Source organism: Accipiter gentilis, chromosome 34 (assembly GCF_929443795.1).
Source record: "Accipiter gentilis chromosome 34, bAccGen1.1, whole genome shotgun sequence".
NCBI classification, from domain to species: Eukaryota; Metazoa; Chordata; class Aves; order Accipitriformes; family Accipitridae; genus Astur; species Astur gentilis.
Window position 1 is genome coordinate 2,040,869 of NC_064913.1, and position 15,522 is coordinate 2,056,390.

The 15,522-nt window shown below is 40.2% G+C and overlaps 1 protein-coding gene across 1 annotated transcript; it reads right to left on the bottom strand.

Moving 5' to 3' along the window:
- Positions 1 to 11,718: 11,718 nt before the first annotated feature.
- IFNG (interferon gamma) lies at positions 11,719 to 15,282 on the bottom strand. The gene is made up of 4 exons (XM_049792238.1): positions 15,160 to 15,282; positions 13,103 to 13,171; positions 12,560 to 12,739; positions 11,719 to 11,844 (listed from the first exon to the last, which is right to left on the bottom strand). The coding sequence occupies exons 1-4, from the start codon at positions 15,280 to 15,282 to the stop codon at positions 11,719 to 11,721; spliced, it is 498 nt and encodes a 165-aa protein (XP_049648195.1).
- Positions 15,283 to 15,522: the final 240 nt, after the last annotated feature.

The following is a 15,522-nucleotide window of genomic DNA, read 5'->3' on the forward strand; positions in this document are numbered from 1 at the left end:
TTTTTCATATATTTTCTTGAAATCTTTGGTAGCAACCCCCTGGATAAAGAGTGCATTTATTTGTGCTCATAATACAAAGTCACCACTGGCCTCTTGTACATGCTGTTGACCCCACGGCCTACCATATGCACAAGACTCAGGAGCAGCCTGTGGTTTCTCTAGATCTTTTTTCTAGCAGAAAAACCCCCCACAGAACTGTAGCCTCTGCTATGGGGAAATTGGTTAGCCTCATATGGCACACCACCCTGATCAGGTTTCCCAACAGCGTAAAGCTGAGGCAGAATACCAAAAGATTTAACGACTTCTAGCTGGAAAGTCCTGTGTCTAAAAATGGAGAACATGAGGTCACCCTTTTTGCCTCAGGAATTCAAAAAGTACTACAAGAAATTGAAATTTTCTAGCCAAGAGAAATAACCAATTCAGTAAATCTGTGGTATCTTCTAGAACTTTTTCATTAAGATGGGAGTGGAAAAATGAAACACAAACCTCCCAAGGTTTCTGTTGTACCTATAAATTTCACTTGTAAATGATCTCAGCAGCCTTGTTACCTTCACTTTGAGATATCTACCTTACTATCTATCTCAAGAGGAATACGAGTGTGATATTAAATATCTAACCCTGCTGCATGAGCAACGTGGAACAAAAGAAAGTAAGAAAAAAGCTCCCTTTTTATTTATGTCCTTCCCAAAAATGATCACAACAAAACATTGTGACCCAGGGCTCCAGCTGGGAAACTCCAAATTCCATCTTAAACAAAAGTAAACAATTCTTGCCAGGTAAGCTCTGGCACAAAATTTAGCTTTTAGACAATGTAAATTAACAAATCTTAAGATTCTGCAAGAGTGATGTGTATGCATATTCCCACAGCCTCTGCAGTCCAGTCTGTCATCTCTTGGGAATCCTGTTTGCTCAGCAAATAGGTTTATTATAGGATGGTAAGCCCAATGCTGCAGTAATAACTGCTCAAGAATGTGAAAATGAATCATGTGGAGCTGAAGTCATACATGTAATTACCGCTCCAGCTTAATGGCAACCAAGTGAACCAGCCTAGAAAATAGAGGATTAATTAAATTACAGACATAAATTGTTTTATTAGCGTAAGATATTAAACATGGGTAAATCAATGTGTGTAGGTTTCCACTTATGGAAAAATATTATCTTCCTTGGAAAACAGGCGGAGGCAGGAAAGGAAGGCTAGAGGGGCCTGAGTTCAATGAATTCAGCCTCTCCTGAGGTTGCAGGCACCGAGTGGGAATGCTGTAATTCTCCACACATGCTCCTCCATTCAGTCAAGGCTGTGAGGTGAGCACTCACAATCGCTTTGCACCTAAACAGGTTTATCTCCAGCCACATTTGCCTTCTCATTCTTCAGCTGAGAGAACCTGTTTCCATGATGTTTGTTTTCCCTGCCTTTCTACATCTGCAATGCAGATGTGTCTGAGCAATTTTTAATTACCATGGGTGATATCCCTTTTAATGCATTTTTTTAAAACATCTGATTTTTAAAGAATATGAACCATTAATTTTTTTCTTGTAAAGCATTGTCAACCAACAGGTGATACAGTCTCTCTCTATGCCCTTGTAGTAATAATCACCCTTGACTTCACATTAGCCACTCCTTTTCACTGTTTTCTTTACTGTCTTGGAAAAGTAACCACAAACTGTTTTTTATTGCCATATTTTTAATGACTTTATTGTCACTTTGCTTTTATGAGTCAGCCATAGCCCTGTTCAATAGCCCTGTGACTAATTTAGTGCCTTTTTTTCTACAAACAGCTACGCCAAAGAGCCCCTAAATAAGATCATTTAAGTGCTACTTCAATGCGCTGCATTTGAACTCTTTGCTCCTTTGCTGCAAGCTGTGCTCACTGCTTAGCTTTGACCACAACAGAGTAAGATGACGGTGGGATTCATTCCTCTTCTTAATAAAAGCTTGTTCTCCTCAAAATTGTTACAGTTGACTAGATCATCTCTGCTTGCAAGCGGTCCAGCAAGAGCAGGTATGTAATGCTATATACTAGAGATACACAGGGAATCCACAGGTCCTTTGAGCCATACCTCGCTGTGAGCTATGGTAGAAGTTACCGTCCATTTCACAAGGTCTATGGTTTGGTTTTCTGTTGTTTTAGCCAACTGTGCAAGCTGAAGGCTGGTGGAGGTCAGAGCTGAGCTGCGTGTGATGTTCATGGCAAGTCCTTTTTTGCTTAGCCCAGAAGTGACTTTCTGTCCACACAGCTCAGCAATTCTTAAAATTGTGTATCTGGTGGAAAGAAAATTTGGCTTGCCTCTGGCACGCTGAGGCAGATGTGGTGATACAAAAACAGGCTATCAGATGGTGGCACTGCACTGGACCTTTTCTTCTGAATTTTGTTACTTCCCCTCACTACAGCCTTCTCAAACACATGAAAGCTAGCATTTCCTTTTCAACAACTTTATTTAATGGTTAAACTCAAGTGTATAGTCCAGGTGCTAAGTATAAATGAATTAATTCTGCTGCAGAAAAGTTGGGTTTGGGGCCAGTTGCATGAGTGTGTGCATCTCTCAGTAAGATAAAATGTTGTGTGTCTGTACTTTGGGGTGGCAAAGCAGGACTATAGTGAAAAGGAAATTTATCTTTCTTCTTGGGCTAACCCTCAGTCAGACATTTTAAAATTCCAGGCCACCTATCCACTCTCAGTCTTCCTGAGTAGCAGTGCTCGTGCTGGTATGTCAGAATAGCAAAAGCTGCTTTGATGCTGAATTTGGTGTCCATGTCTTTGCATATACCTGTGGCTGAGAAGGTATTGTGCAGGACGACTCTTCTAACTCAAATAGAGACAAACTGAGAATAACTACCAGGAAGAAAACAATAACAGTAAAAAGGAGCAAAACCCACAGACTTTCCTATGAAGATAAAACCAGTTAGCTACAGGTAAGAAATAGCCAGACAAGAAGTAAAACTCCCACACTTAATTGTTAGACTCATTATTTCTTATGTGGGTGAGTAAGAATCTCTCCGATTAATGGCTACTATAAAAGATGAAAGGGACAGAGCATAACAGTATTAGCTCAACTGAATTAGCTAACAATATTTGATAGGAGCTTGCAAGGTGCTACTAAGTTTCATAAACCCAGCATGCAAGTGAGTGTCATAAAAATGAATAAAGAATAGAGAGAAGATGAGGATGGTAATAATAAAGTCAAATACTTATTTTTTAGAAACTGCTAAAGTGCATGGCTGAATGATGTGCAGTCTTCTTAAGATACGGGGCTGAGGGTGGTGAAAGGCTGGTTTGGGCTTTTCTGAAAATAGACATGCATGTATTAATACAAACACCCATCTGAGAGAGATTTCCCTTGTGTTCAACCAGAATTATCTGGGTCGCATCTCATGGGAAGCACTAGGTTCTGAAAAGAGATCTGTAAGAAAGGATGAGGTTTGGCCGTATTCATCGGCTCAGGAAGGCTGGCTCTGGAAAGGGCCAAGCAGGGTAAAAAATCAGAGAACTTTCCTGGGAATGGGAGAAAAAGAGGGCCAGGTGACCAGAGGGGAAAAACTCTAGTTACAAAGAAGTCACAGGAAAGCAGTGGAAATTTGAAACAGAAACAAGGACTGAGGAGGAAGGTTAAAATCAGTCTAAAACCTTGCTCATTTTCCTATCTGAACCACTAAGTGGATGATCAGCTGTAGCTCATTCACTCTGAATATGAAGCCAGAGAAGGTACTGGGGAGCACAGGCACCAGCAGGAGCAGAGCTTCCCATGTGGGAAGAGGGGCAGGGCAGATGTATTTCATATTTTGTCCCACCCAGAGACAAGTGCTGACTCAGATGAAGATCCTGACTCGGTACTTCCCAAGACCCCTGCCACATCACTGCGTTGTGCTTTCAGAAATGCCCCAGAGAGAAATGCGCACAAGCACCCTGTCCTGGAAATGATAGGTCGTGCTGACAAATAAGTCAAAAAGAAGTCTATCCAGTATTAAAAGCGTCTTCTTGAAAATTCTTCTTCTGTATTGTCAGCCATTTTGTCACACAGTTTCAGCAAGTTTGTCAGAAAAGCCCCTTTGGAGCAGAAAATGGCTTAGCAAAATTGAAAATATGTGAATTGATGTTGTACATGGTCTAACAAAATAAAAAATATGTGAAATGAGTGCTGTATGGATAAAAAGAGGGCCTAGATCTATTAAACAATTGTAGAAGAAGGACAGACCTTCAGACTAGAGCTATTCCTTGGCTCTAGTCAGTGTCTAGAGGTCAGGCAGCCCTTCCCACATCCTCAAAGAGCACCTCTGGTTTGAGACAGGGCTTTCAGTAGGTTCCACAGGTAGTTAAAAATCATTTCTGTAAAAAGTGTAAATGAAACTATTTTGGGGGCTGTAATATTTTTTAAAAGGTTTTTTTTTTATGTGATGTAAAATGCTTTCTGGGAAGGAACTTCTGTCACTAGATAGAAACTACTTAGCTGAAGCAACTTTTACTTTTCATCTGAGACTCTGTTTTTCTCTGTGCAGGCTAAAAGATACCTGTTTTGTCCATCTGTGTATAGCTTATTTTGGAGATACAGGCACAAATACAGTAGAATTTCTTCTTTTAATTGCTGTTCTTTCCCTACAGTATGTTAATGTAGCATTTGTGCGGTTGGTCTGTATGTAATTTTAGAATTCATAAGAACTCTCTGAAAATGAAGAGCTAGCTTACTAAGACTAGTTCAGGGTTTTAAAATGAATAATTTTTTCCATTTATATCCATGTCACTAGCCACTTGTGATAAATACCATCTCAGAAGTATACCAAGTTATTTTTTTGCAGGGTTCAAGAAACATAATTTTTACAAAGTCTATGGAAAAAAAACAGTTGCTAAATAGGCAACGTGAACTTCACCAGCTGGGTAGCACATATAGACTTTCATCACTGCTTGTTTGTTTCAGATAAGAAATCTCAACAATTTGTTAGTTCATACATCATTTTTCTTAAACTTCTCTGTTAATCTAAACAAACTAAGAGAATGAGCACATGAATGGCATAGGGCAAATGACAGCATTTTATATGTTTTTGACAAATCTCTAAAAAGTACTGTAAACATTTTAAATTAATTGTTTTCTGGTGTTTTATGTACCTTGAGAATTTTGTCATTTATCAATAAATTATGGCCCTTCTATGAATTCACATCCATTTTATCCCAAACATTCTTCTACTGGGCTAGACAAGGGAAAGGACTTTAGCACATTTATTTGTAACCAAAACCAAAACAGTTTAGCTTTACTTTGAGTAATGAAATCTTCCCAGCATTAAGTAAAAGGTGTTCTCTGAGTGTCTGGAGTGGCCAAAAGAGAAGCATGATTCAGGAACCAAAAGACTGCAAGGCTGGACCATACAAATGAAATAGAGCCCATGGTGTGTAGTGGGTTTTCACTTTCTTCTTACTTCTCAAGACTGTATACCAGGTGCAACTGTGAGGAATTTTGAGATTATTTAGGGAAACGAAGAATATTCTCAGCAAATAATGTGAACACTGGTGGTTCTTTTTGATATAAAATGATGAAAGTGCAGGATCTATACTAAAGTCTCAACCTCTTCTATAGTGTTTCTTTTATTACAGTCATTTGTTTGGGCCCACCACTCAAGGTAAAAATAATTTAAAAACCCACACCCTTATATCCATATCCAGAATCCAATTACCCAATACAAATCACTTTTAAATCAAAAGAAATATTTCTATTGACTTTTGTGAGTTTTTAAATCAACCAACCTGTAACAGAAATCTCAAGCAGCACCAGCTGCACAAGGAATTACATACTTGAACTGAACATCATCCAACTGGCTTTTCAGTAGAGATAGTAAAGACCTGCACACGGTCATTGCAATAAGTTCGGTAAGGCTGAGTTCTTTACCATTTGGTTAGCCTAGTAGCCAAATTTTCAATTCAGGTAAGTATTTTAAATGTTAGTTGCACAAGTCAATTTAGCATCATGGTTCCTTGAGATAGTGTAGTCATATAAATACAGCTTGAGTGGGGAGGAAATATTTTATAAATCCCTGAAAATAAATTTTTAATTGATAGAAAAGCATTGTTTACCTAGTGTTTCTGTTCAGTGGTCCTTCTAAAGATGAAGCTAAAATGCGAAGTCGAAATTTGTTTTTATAAGAATGTAAATCATTGACACAATCTGTGGAGGAGGACACAGAATGATAATTAATCTGTGGAGGAGGACACAGGACGACAATGCAGGGAGATGTGAAAGTGGACTGAGGACAGAGTTGTGCGTGTCCTAGAGGGAGAGACGCCAGTGAACAACATCTGGTGTTTGACTTTCAGGAGCCTATAAGAAGGGTGAATGTAGGGGAATTTCCTTACCACTGGTGACATTAACAGCCTGAGGATAACATAAAATTTTGAGTTGAGGAATGACTTTCCTTCAAAGTGTCATTGGTTTTGGGTTCATTGTATATGATGATACACTTTTCAAGAATACTTCTCTGTGGAAATGATTAAGCAAATAGATATATTTTATTGCATCTTGTTTAATAACATAGATCCAATCTGTGAAGAAGTACTGAGTGCCATTTACTCCTGTTAATAGCATCTTCCAGAAAACTGCCAGCTCCTTACGAGCATGATCCTATAGGCAGCACACTGGAAAGAATAGTGTATCCAGATAGGAACACAGAGACATCCTCAGCCATCTCTGAACAATATACTCCTGTATGTATCGTTGATCTAAACCTGTATGCTGTACCACATGTGCATGCCGTATATCTCCACGTACTCTGCAGACATATGACTTAAAAGGAGATCCAATTCTGTACAGGACCTGATACTGCAAAACACTAAATGTGTGCAACCAAAAGGTCCTGGAGTGGTGATAACTCACAGCACTGGGTTGATTTAGAGACCAGGTTTACCTGTCTGGCTTGCTTTCTGTTGTGTAAGGTCAAGGTAATCTCAGACCTGTGATCTGGGGGGAAAATCTCGCAAACAACACGTTTGCCTGGGAGGTAGCAGGGAACATGGCATGATGCAGGAGGTTCCTACCGCCTTTGTGCGACAGGGAACTGAGCCCTCTTTCATTTTGATTTCCCTCTGCCATGTTGTCACCACCGTTCAGCCACAGTTGGTTTTGCCATGGATCAAGGAATGGCCCTGCTTGGTTCTGCTGGTAAATTTTTGGCATAGAGCTTCCTTATTGCTTCCCAGGAGGAGTTTGCTCACTGTGAGAGGGAACCTTGGAAAGAAAAAGAGTAAAAGAGGAAGCTGGAAGACAGGTGACCTTATTTTGCTATCTTGCATCAGGACCAACTGCTACGTAATGCACCCAGAAGTCGTATTTGTTGCTGTTGCTAGACCTTTACGCTGCTTCTCACCTACTTCAGCAGCCTACATACATCCCATGCATTGCAGAAGTTGCTGTTATTACTTCTCTGTCCCACACAAGACAGCAGAGAGGTGAGAGGTTTTGCATGAATAGCTATTTTGGGCTGAAAATCCCACACCCGTCTGCCACGTTTGGGTTTTTTCCACCTCCAGACCTTTTAAGACTTTTTTATTATTCCTGCTTCCCACTGACCAAAAAAACCCCCATGGTCACTTCTAGACTAGTGGAGGAAGATGACCCCAAGGACAGATTTGAGCTGACAACCTTCACCCAGGAGTCCTGCAGGACTCAAGGGTGAAACAGCTGAACTACAGAATGTGGGCTGTGGGGGATATAACCTGCTCTTGAGTCTGCCCCTACACCAGGGAGGCACAAAGTGGGCTTATTGGCTATTAATTTTCTAAAAGGCCTCAGGGGAATCCCAGAAAACTGCAAATCAGGAAGGCTGACATCCCTACCACACAACACCGAGACAGAAAGGGCCCATGGATAAATGTGGTGCACGAGAGAAGAGTAAATGTAACATTTGTGACAGGATATACCACACTTCTTGGTTATACCAGAGTTTACTGGAAAGCCAAAAAATACACAGACAAGGGGGAGACAAGAAAGCATCATGTCCTTGGATCTTCAAAAGTATTTAAGCTGAGTCTCATTATAAAGCGACCAAAGAAGTTAAGTTATTACATTATAAGGAAGTCCTCACATAAATATGCGGCTGGTTAAAAGATAAGAAATAAGGGATAGGAATCAGTGAATGGGCTTTGCAGTTAAGTGCATTCAGCCATGAGGTCTTGCCTGGGTCCTGTGCCATTTAACATAGCCATCAGCAATTTGGGAAATGGGATGAACTGTGAAATAATTAAGTTTGTTGATGTACTAAGTTATTAATATTAACTTAGTTATTCATATTCATAATTAAGTTTGCTGATGTACTGCATTATTCATATTAACTTAGTAATTCATATTCATAATTAAGTTTGCTGATGTACCGAGTTATTCAGGATACCAGAGAGGAGATCTGGCTGCAAAGAACTATTAAAGGACTTCAAAATACTGACTGACAAGGCGATAAGTGGCAGATTAAAATCAGTGCTCATAATGTGCAGGAATAGAGAGTAAGGACAAAATCAATATGCTGCAGAAGTGATGCATAAACCACAGTGACTTTCTGAGACAATGTTGTCTTTTCTTTTTATTTTTCCCCTTTCTCATTTTAACTACTAGATAACAGATCTTTTCACTCCTGTGCATGCACATCTATTAATTCTCTCTCAGGTTGCGTAGCTGGAAAAAATTGTGCTGGCCTTCAGTAAAAATGTCCAACGTTTCTGCTATGTTTCTCTTTGGAAATATTTAGGGTAGCCATTAAAATTCATTTCACACTTGAATTTAGCTTAGGTGGAAATGCCTTCCTCACTTGGATATAGTGAGGAATGACACAGAAGAGGAGATCCAGGACTCCCATGGATGTGAAAGAAGAGATGACAGGTTTTCATGTTAAAAGTGATTCACCTCATTTGTATGGCATACAACCGAGGGGAAAAAATATCTTCTTGTGGGGGCTGATTTTTATGATGTTCTTCTCAAACACTATTATCACGTTAACAGAGCAAAGTGAGGAATGATTAGTTCAGCAGTTTATCTTAAGCACCCTGTAGAAATGGGTCTCACAGACTTACACAGGGAAAACTCAGGGGGAGGCCAATATGAGAAAAAAATTATTTGGATTCCTTTGAGTCGTTAGGTAACTATGGCAGCACTGGTGAATCTCTGCAATGTCTGGAGTCAGATTTAACATGAAAGGCTTAAAGATGCTTTAAAAATTTCCACCTGGAAATAAGGATACTTTGAAATAAAATTTAAAAGAACAAACAAACAAACAAAAAAACCCCAAACCACCAAACTACTGAAATCAGAGTGCACAAACACATTTTGCCAGCAGTGCCAGCTGCTACTCCATCTCCCAGCTGCTCATTGCCTCCCTGCTGCTCTGCCACTGCTACCCAGCACTGGGATGAGAAGACATTATGTGACTGAGCAATAACCTCCCCCAAAAACCCTTGCTGGTTTGGGCCAGATTTAATGGGTAGCAGCAGGACTGCATGGGACAGCACAGCACAGAAAATGGCACAGGCTTGGGTACACACAACTAAGGCAGGATGGATGGGTAAATGTTATTCCTGCTGGATGTATAGCAATGGCCTTAATTGTTTTTCCATGGACCCCTTTGGCAAGGTGTGGAAGGAGAGTAGACTTGTCAGTTTATAGTTTAATAAAGTAGATCCTAACCACTCCCGGCTTTAAATTCAAAAAATAGAGTATTAATTTAACCAGGAGCAGTGGGGAGACACCCTGTCTCATTGCCAATGGCTAATGAAACTTTCACCTCCCCTGTTAGGTTTTTCATTTTTCTTTCTCTTCTCTCTTCTCTTCTCTTCTCTTCTCTTCTCTTCTCTTCTCTTCTCTTCTCTTCCCTGCTCTTCCTTCTTTTCCTTTTTTTTTTTTTTTTTTTAAATAGAAGTTGCTACAGCTGGCTTTGCTTCCCTGGAGGACAGTTAGTCTTTTGTAAGTAATACCTCATAAAAGAGCATGTGCGCAGAGAATGGATTGCCTATGTTGAATGCATACCGGGGCTCCTCATGCTTAGTCCTGGCACAGGAGGAATCCCACAGCGTTATTTCACTTGCATCTCACGTGCGTACGCATGTCTGTGATGAGTACAAACAAGAACAGCTGTTTCCTTCAAAATCAGTTCAAGTCTCCAGGATTACTGAGTCATTTTGTTATGACTGTGAAATGAGGATATGAATGAAGGTATCTTATACCAGGGGAGACAGCTGGGCCCATGGAAGTAGGAACTTCTGCAACAATTACAGCTAAACTCATTGGGCTTATTACTAAACGGAGGGCTCCGTGGGGTGCTATTTCTGGAATTTGTTGATTCCGCCAAAGTTCAAGGGGGAAGTCGGAGGTCCCATGTTGGCAGGAATCCCAAGGAAAATCTGCCCCATTCCCAGTCAGCTCAATGAGTCTGGCCCCAGATAATTTGCTTGGTAAACCCCTGAGGATGTGAGAATTTGGAAGCCCCACCAACTCTCCTCCCCAAGCCCATGCCTGAACCCAAGCCTCTGAGACTGGCCCAAGCCCGAGCGGCCACAGGCCTCCAGCTCGTACCACCCACAGAGAGCCCAGCAGATGGGCTGTCCTCCATCTAAGTTCCATAACTTTGACTTGCAGAGAAATTTGGAAGTGTCTTTTATTTTAAATCAGAGTAACAAATTTCAAATAATCAACACCTTCTTGTAAGCAAAATGATGTTTCCTCATCCAGATACAAGCAGAACTTGAAAAGCTTGGGAATTTTAGACACTTCTGCCAGATTTTTTGAAAACATTAGCCATTCCTAAATCTTGGACAGGCAGGAGGAAATAAAATAGGTTTTTATATATCTGGGCAGGGCCATCTTTTGTGGCAACATAGAGAAAGATTAACGTTCTACTTTTCACAGAGGTTCTGGTGAATAAATATGCAAGCACCCTTTTTTTTTTTAATATATTTAATATCCAGATTTCAAAAAGTTCCCATTGAGAAATCCAAAGTTTTAAATAATAGTCCAGTACAAAAATATAGTCCTTGAAATAAAACTTCCATACTACTTCCTCCAAATAAATAAAATCACATCAGACACATTTAAATGATTCAGTACAAAAAAATACAGAACTTCTCAAAATTGGTAAGTTGAAGTTAAGTCAGTGCAATAGAGTTAGTCACATTTCCTGGAGCTGCTAACTAGCCTGGCCTCCTGGTAACTTCAGTGCATAACAATAATTACCAGCAATTAATCGTCAATCCCCTAGTTCAGAAAAGTGCTTCAGCATCTGCCTATCTTTAAGCATGTCTATTTGCTTGATTTGGATATAGATATGCTTAAAAGTAAGCAGATATGAAAATGTTTTCCTGAGTACAGAAACTTCCCCATATTGGTGCTTGCATCTCCATGCCAAACAGATGAATGATGAGACTAATCTTATAACATCCCTCTCCCAAGACAGCACCAGATGGAAAGCTGGGTACCGTATCATGTCATTTCAGGATTTCCATATGGAAACTGGGTAAACATTGCCTCGTTCTATATTTTCAGGTCAACAAACATGTAACAGATAGACAGGATTTTAAGACAAAGTCATTTCTTATATAGTAGTAGGAGGTATAAATACTTTGATTGGTGTTTCTTTATAAATAATTATTTAAAATACTTAAATATTAATAAATAAATGTATAAAACTCAATAATAAGATTGAAATAAAAAATGTGCATCATAAAATTTGCACAATAACTCAGTACAAAAGGTCATATGATGTCATTAGCATTTGCACCTCCTCTGAAACTGGCTCCTTTTCCTTTTGAGAGAAGTTGAAGTCTCCACCAGTTTTTGTAAGACGCTGAACAGCTCGTTCACAGCTTTGCGTTGAATTCTCAGGTCGCTCATCTGTTGTAAGTAAGAAAAACAGAATGAAGGTCATGCCAAGAGCTACAGTTATTTACTGATCACATCCTACAGGCTACACTCCTACCAGGGTAAACCAGCTGGACATCAGCGGTTTCCAATTACTCTCCTACCTAATTCCTACAACAAAGAGCCACTTTGTCACAGATTTTTGTTTTCCACTTCCCGTGCTACTTTGCAACGTGCCGCAGACCTGCCATATTCTGCGAAACAGAGCTATTCTGTAGTTACTGCCATGATAAATGAGTTGTCCACAAGCAGCCAACTCCACCGGGGTATTGGCTGCGGACCTCTGCGGAGGTCGGCGGTCCGCGCCGTTGGCACTTGCTCCATAAGCCAAGCCCCTCCAAAGCCCGCGGAGGCACGCCGTAGCCGGGCACGACTTTCCCACCCAATTCCTAAACCACAAAATGGCCGCGTGGGTGGCAGCTCCGGTGGGCAGGCGAAGCGGCAGCGCTGCCGGCACCTCTGTGCCAAACTCCGGCAAGACTCAGAGAGGGCGGCCCCCCCACGCTGACACCCCACACCGCAGACCCGCAGCAGCCCCTGCAGCTGGAAACATTGGGTTTTCCAGCGTGAACTCAGCCAGACGGGGGTTACCAGTCGGGTTACTGAAGCATTATTGGCTTGAGTCACACTCAAATCTCAACTGGAAAATATAGTGTCATGAGCCTTGGAGGCAGAGGAAGAGCCTTACCTGAATCTTTGAGAGGTCCATGAGGTCTTTCACCTTCTGTAAGCCATCAGGAAGGCTTGCTTTCAGAGTATAGAGCTCCTCGAATATACGCCTGGCGTGCGCCTTTTTCTTGTCAGTTTTTTCAAGCATTTCCAAGTACATGGAAACAATCTGGCTCAGGATGATCCTTTTTTCATTTCTCTGTTGAAAGATACAGTCAGAAAGAAAGGTCTGTGAGTGCCCATCAGCAGGAAAATGAAGAAGATAAAATGCAGCACGCAGGGGTTCTCACTGCTGCTTGGAACAGGATGATAAAGAAGATGCTGCAATTCATCTCCTGGGCTTGGCTGTACCTCAGGATCAGCTCGTGGTGCAGTATAAAGCACCTTGATCCTTACGGGAAGCATTTTTATGGGGATTGTTTTCTCATTTCCAAGCTACTGAAGCAGTCTCTGCTCGTGTTTGTTTTACCCCGGCTGGTTACGCTGGCCCTGGGAGCTGCTTTGTACCAAAAGTGCCCCACAAAGCGCCTGAAATGCTTTGTCATATCTAGTTCTGACTCACCTCTGTCCAGTTTATCAGTTTATCTGTAAAAATAGGTCCACCGTCAGCTACGTCTGAATGACTTGAGTTCTGCAACAAAGAACAAACATATGTTATGCAAATGATACTTATCAAAAGGCAAATTTGTGTTCTCTATTCAAATGAGCAGTAAAAAACAGAGAGACATGATTTTTGCACCACTGGCCTATAGCTATTACAATGCTTTCACTTCTCTAAGCACCAAATCGCATTGGATGACTGCCTAGTACCAGAAACGGCATTAGTCTGCTTTTCAATGTCTTCTCCTGCTATAACTCATCTGACTAGAGACATTTAGCACCATCTATTTGACCAAATGCTCCTTGCAAGTTTTGGTATTGACAGCTGAAAATTAAACTTCATGAGCATAGCAACTAGCTAGAAAATTGTCAGATCTGATCTTGGCATGTCTTCTGGTAAGTTAAAGTCCACCAGTACATAGTCTGTGGCCTTGAATTTATCCAGTCTTAGTAAAATCCCATATGGAACAAGAACAAATTAACTTTACTAGAAAACTACAGTTTGTAGAACTGGAGAATAGCCCGGTAGCCCACAGTCAGGCATGGGGATATACAAGGTTAGTGGGCTACTGAGAGGCTTGCAGGGACGGAGTTTAATCATCAGATGTTAGCCACACACTGTGGCAGCTTATAGGAAACAAAGAGCAATACAATTCTACCAAGGAAAGGTAAACTGAATCATTTCCTCTTCTCTGTGTGTCTTTTTTTTTTTCTTTTTTCTTTTTGTATACAACAGTCACTATTTCCTTATTTGTCTGCTCAGTAATTTAAATATAGTGAGTGCAAAGGGAAAACTTGCAGGCTGGCAGAAACCTTGTAGGCTGATTGGCCCCCCCACCCCGTGCTGAGCACATCACCAAACCTTGTTTTGCTATTCTTCTGAAAGGTGGGGAGCACCTGCTGTGCACCAGAGTTTTTAACATCAGTGCAAGAATCTCACCATGGCTTAGGATCTCTCCGACAGAGTTATATATACTTTAGTGAAAATCTCTCAGATCTATGCTAATGACAAATTTAAAATATAATGCCAATTTTACAGCCAGTTTACTATTAATCTGCAAACACTGAAGTATCACACTAGGCTTCTTTGTGTAATACTGCAGGATGATTCTTTGACTACTAAATTTCAACTTTGATATACACAAAATTCTGACAAAATCAGAGCTGAAAATAGGAGCAGACTCCTGCAGTTGCTTTCATGCATTTCAGGAAAAAAAACCCCAAAACATATTGAGAATAAAAGCTGTTAATTAGAAGTGACTCTGTTGTAGATCTGTTATCACTATGACTAATCCCACCTGAAATCAACTGTGAACTACTTTAATACCTCCTAGATGAAGATAGGTAAATTAACAATACAGTTATCAAGTTATTAAAATTCTGTCTGAAATAAGTAATATCATGCCAGATAACGTTCCCATGCCAGATCATAGTCACAGATATGGAAGCAGAATGCTAGAGGATGCAAAAGAATAAACACTAGGAACCACCTTTGGGCAACACACTACTACTACTAATACTAATAATAATAAGTACCAGATGCATTTGTTAAAGCAAAAGTTCTCCACTTTGTTTATGTTGCTAACTAATACTAAATCCCCCATTAACTTTAATAACCTAAAACTAAAAAAGTGTCAGTAAATTGCACCTGAATAGAATTGAATCAATCTTCATTCATTCATTCATCATAAATTGCATTAAGATTTCTTGTTATAAAATATTCCATGTAATCAAAGGCTGAATGGAGCTAGGAAAAACTCTTGTGAAAGGAAGAGTGCCCCTGAAATAAAAGCAAACTACTACATTAACTATGACTATTGAAAACTGTATCATGTTACTGAAAGAGGTTAGCAAAACCAAAGAAATTGTTCTTCTTTAAAAAAAGATAAAACAAAAAAATTTGTTCCATGGTTACCCTCTATTGGTACACATTGGGTATGTCAAGCAGTGCTCAAGTCTGGACTATATCTGAAGCACAAGCAGAAGGAGAAGAGAAATGCAGTAGAAGACCATACTTACAAAGTCAGCTTTCAGTTGGTCTATATCACCTTGAAGTTGAGCAAGATTTAAGCTATTTCCAAAATGTCCAAAATAAATCATGATGACAGACAGAATAAGCAAGCTGTAGGTCTGGCAAGTCATTGTCTTGGTGATGGTTCAGTTAAAATGCTCAGATAAGTTCTGGGAGATGTCAGTTCTAAGAGCAGTGAGCTTCAACTTCTAATAGGTAAATCTTCTATTAGAAGAAAGTAGACGAATGAACTTCATCTGCCTGTCAGTGGTATTTATACCTGGTCTTGAAATTTTTTATTTCGTCATCACAGCCTGTGTATATTTAGACAAGATAGTGTTAGATAAGAACACTTCGTTTTTGGTTAATCA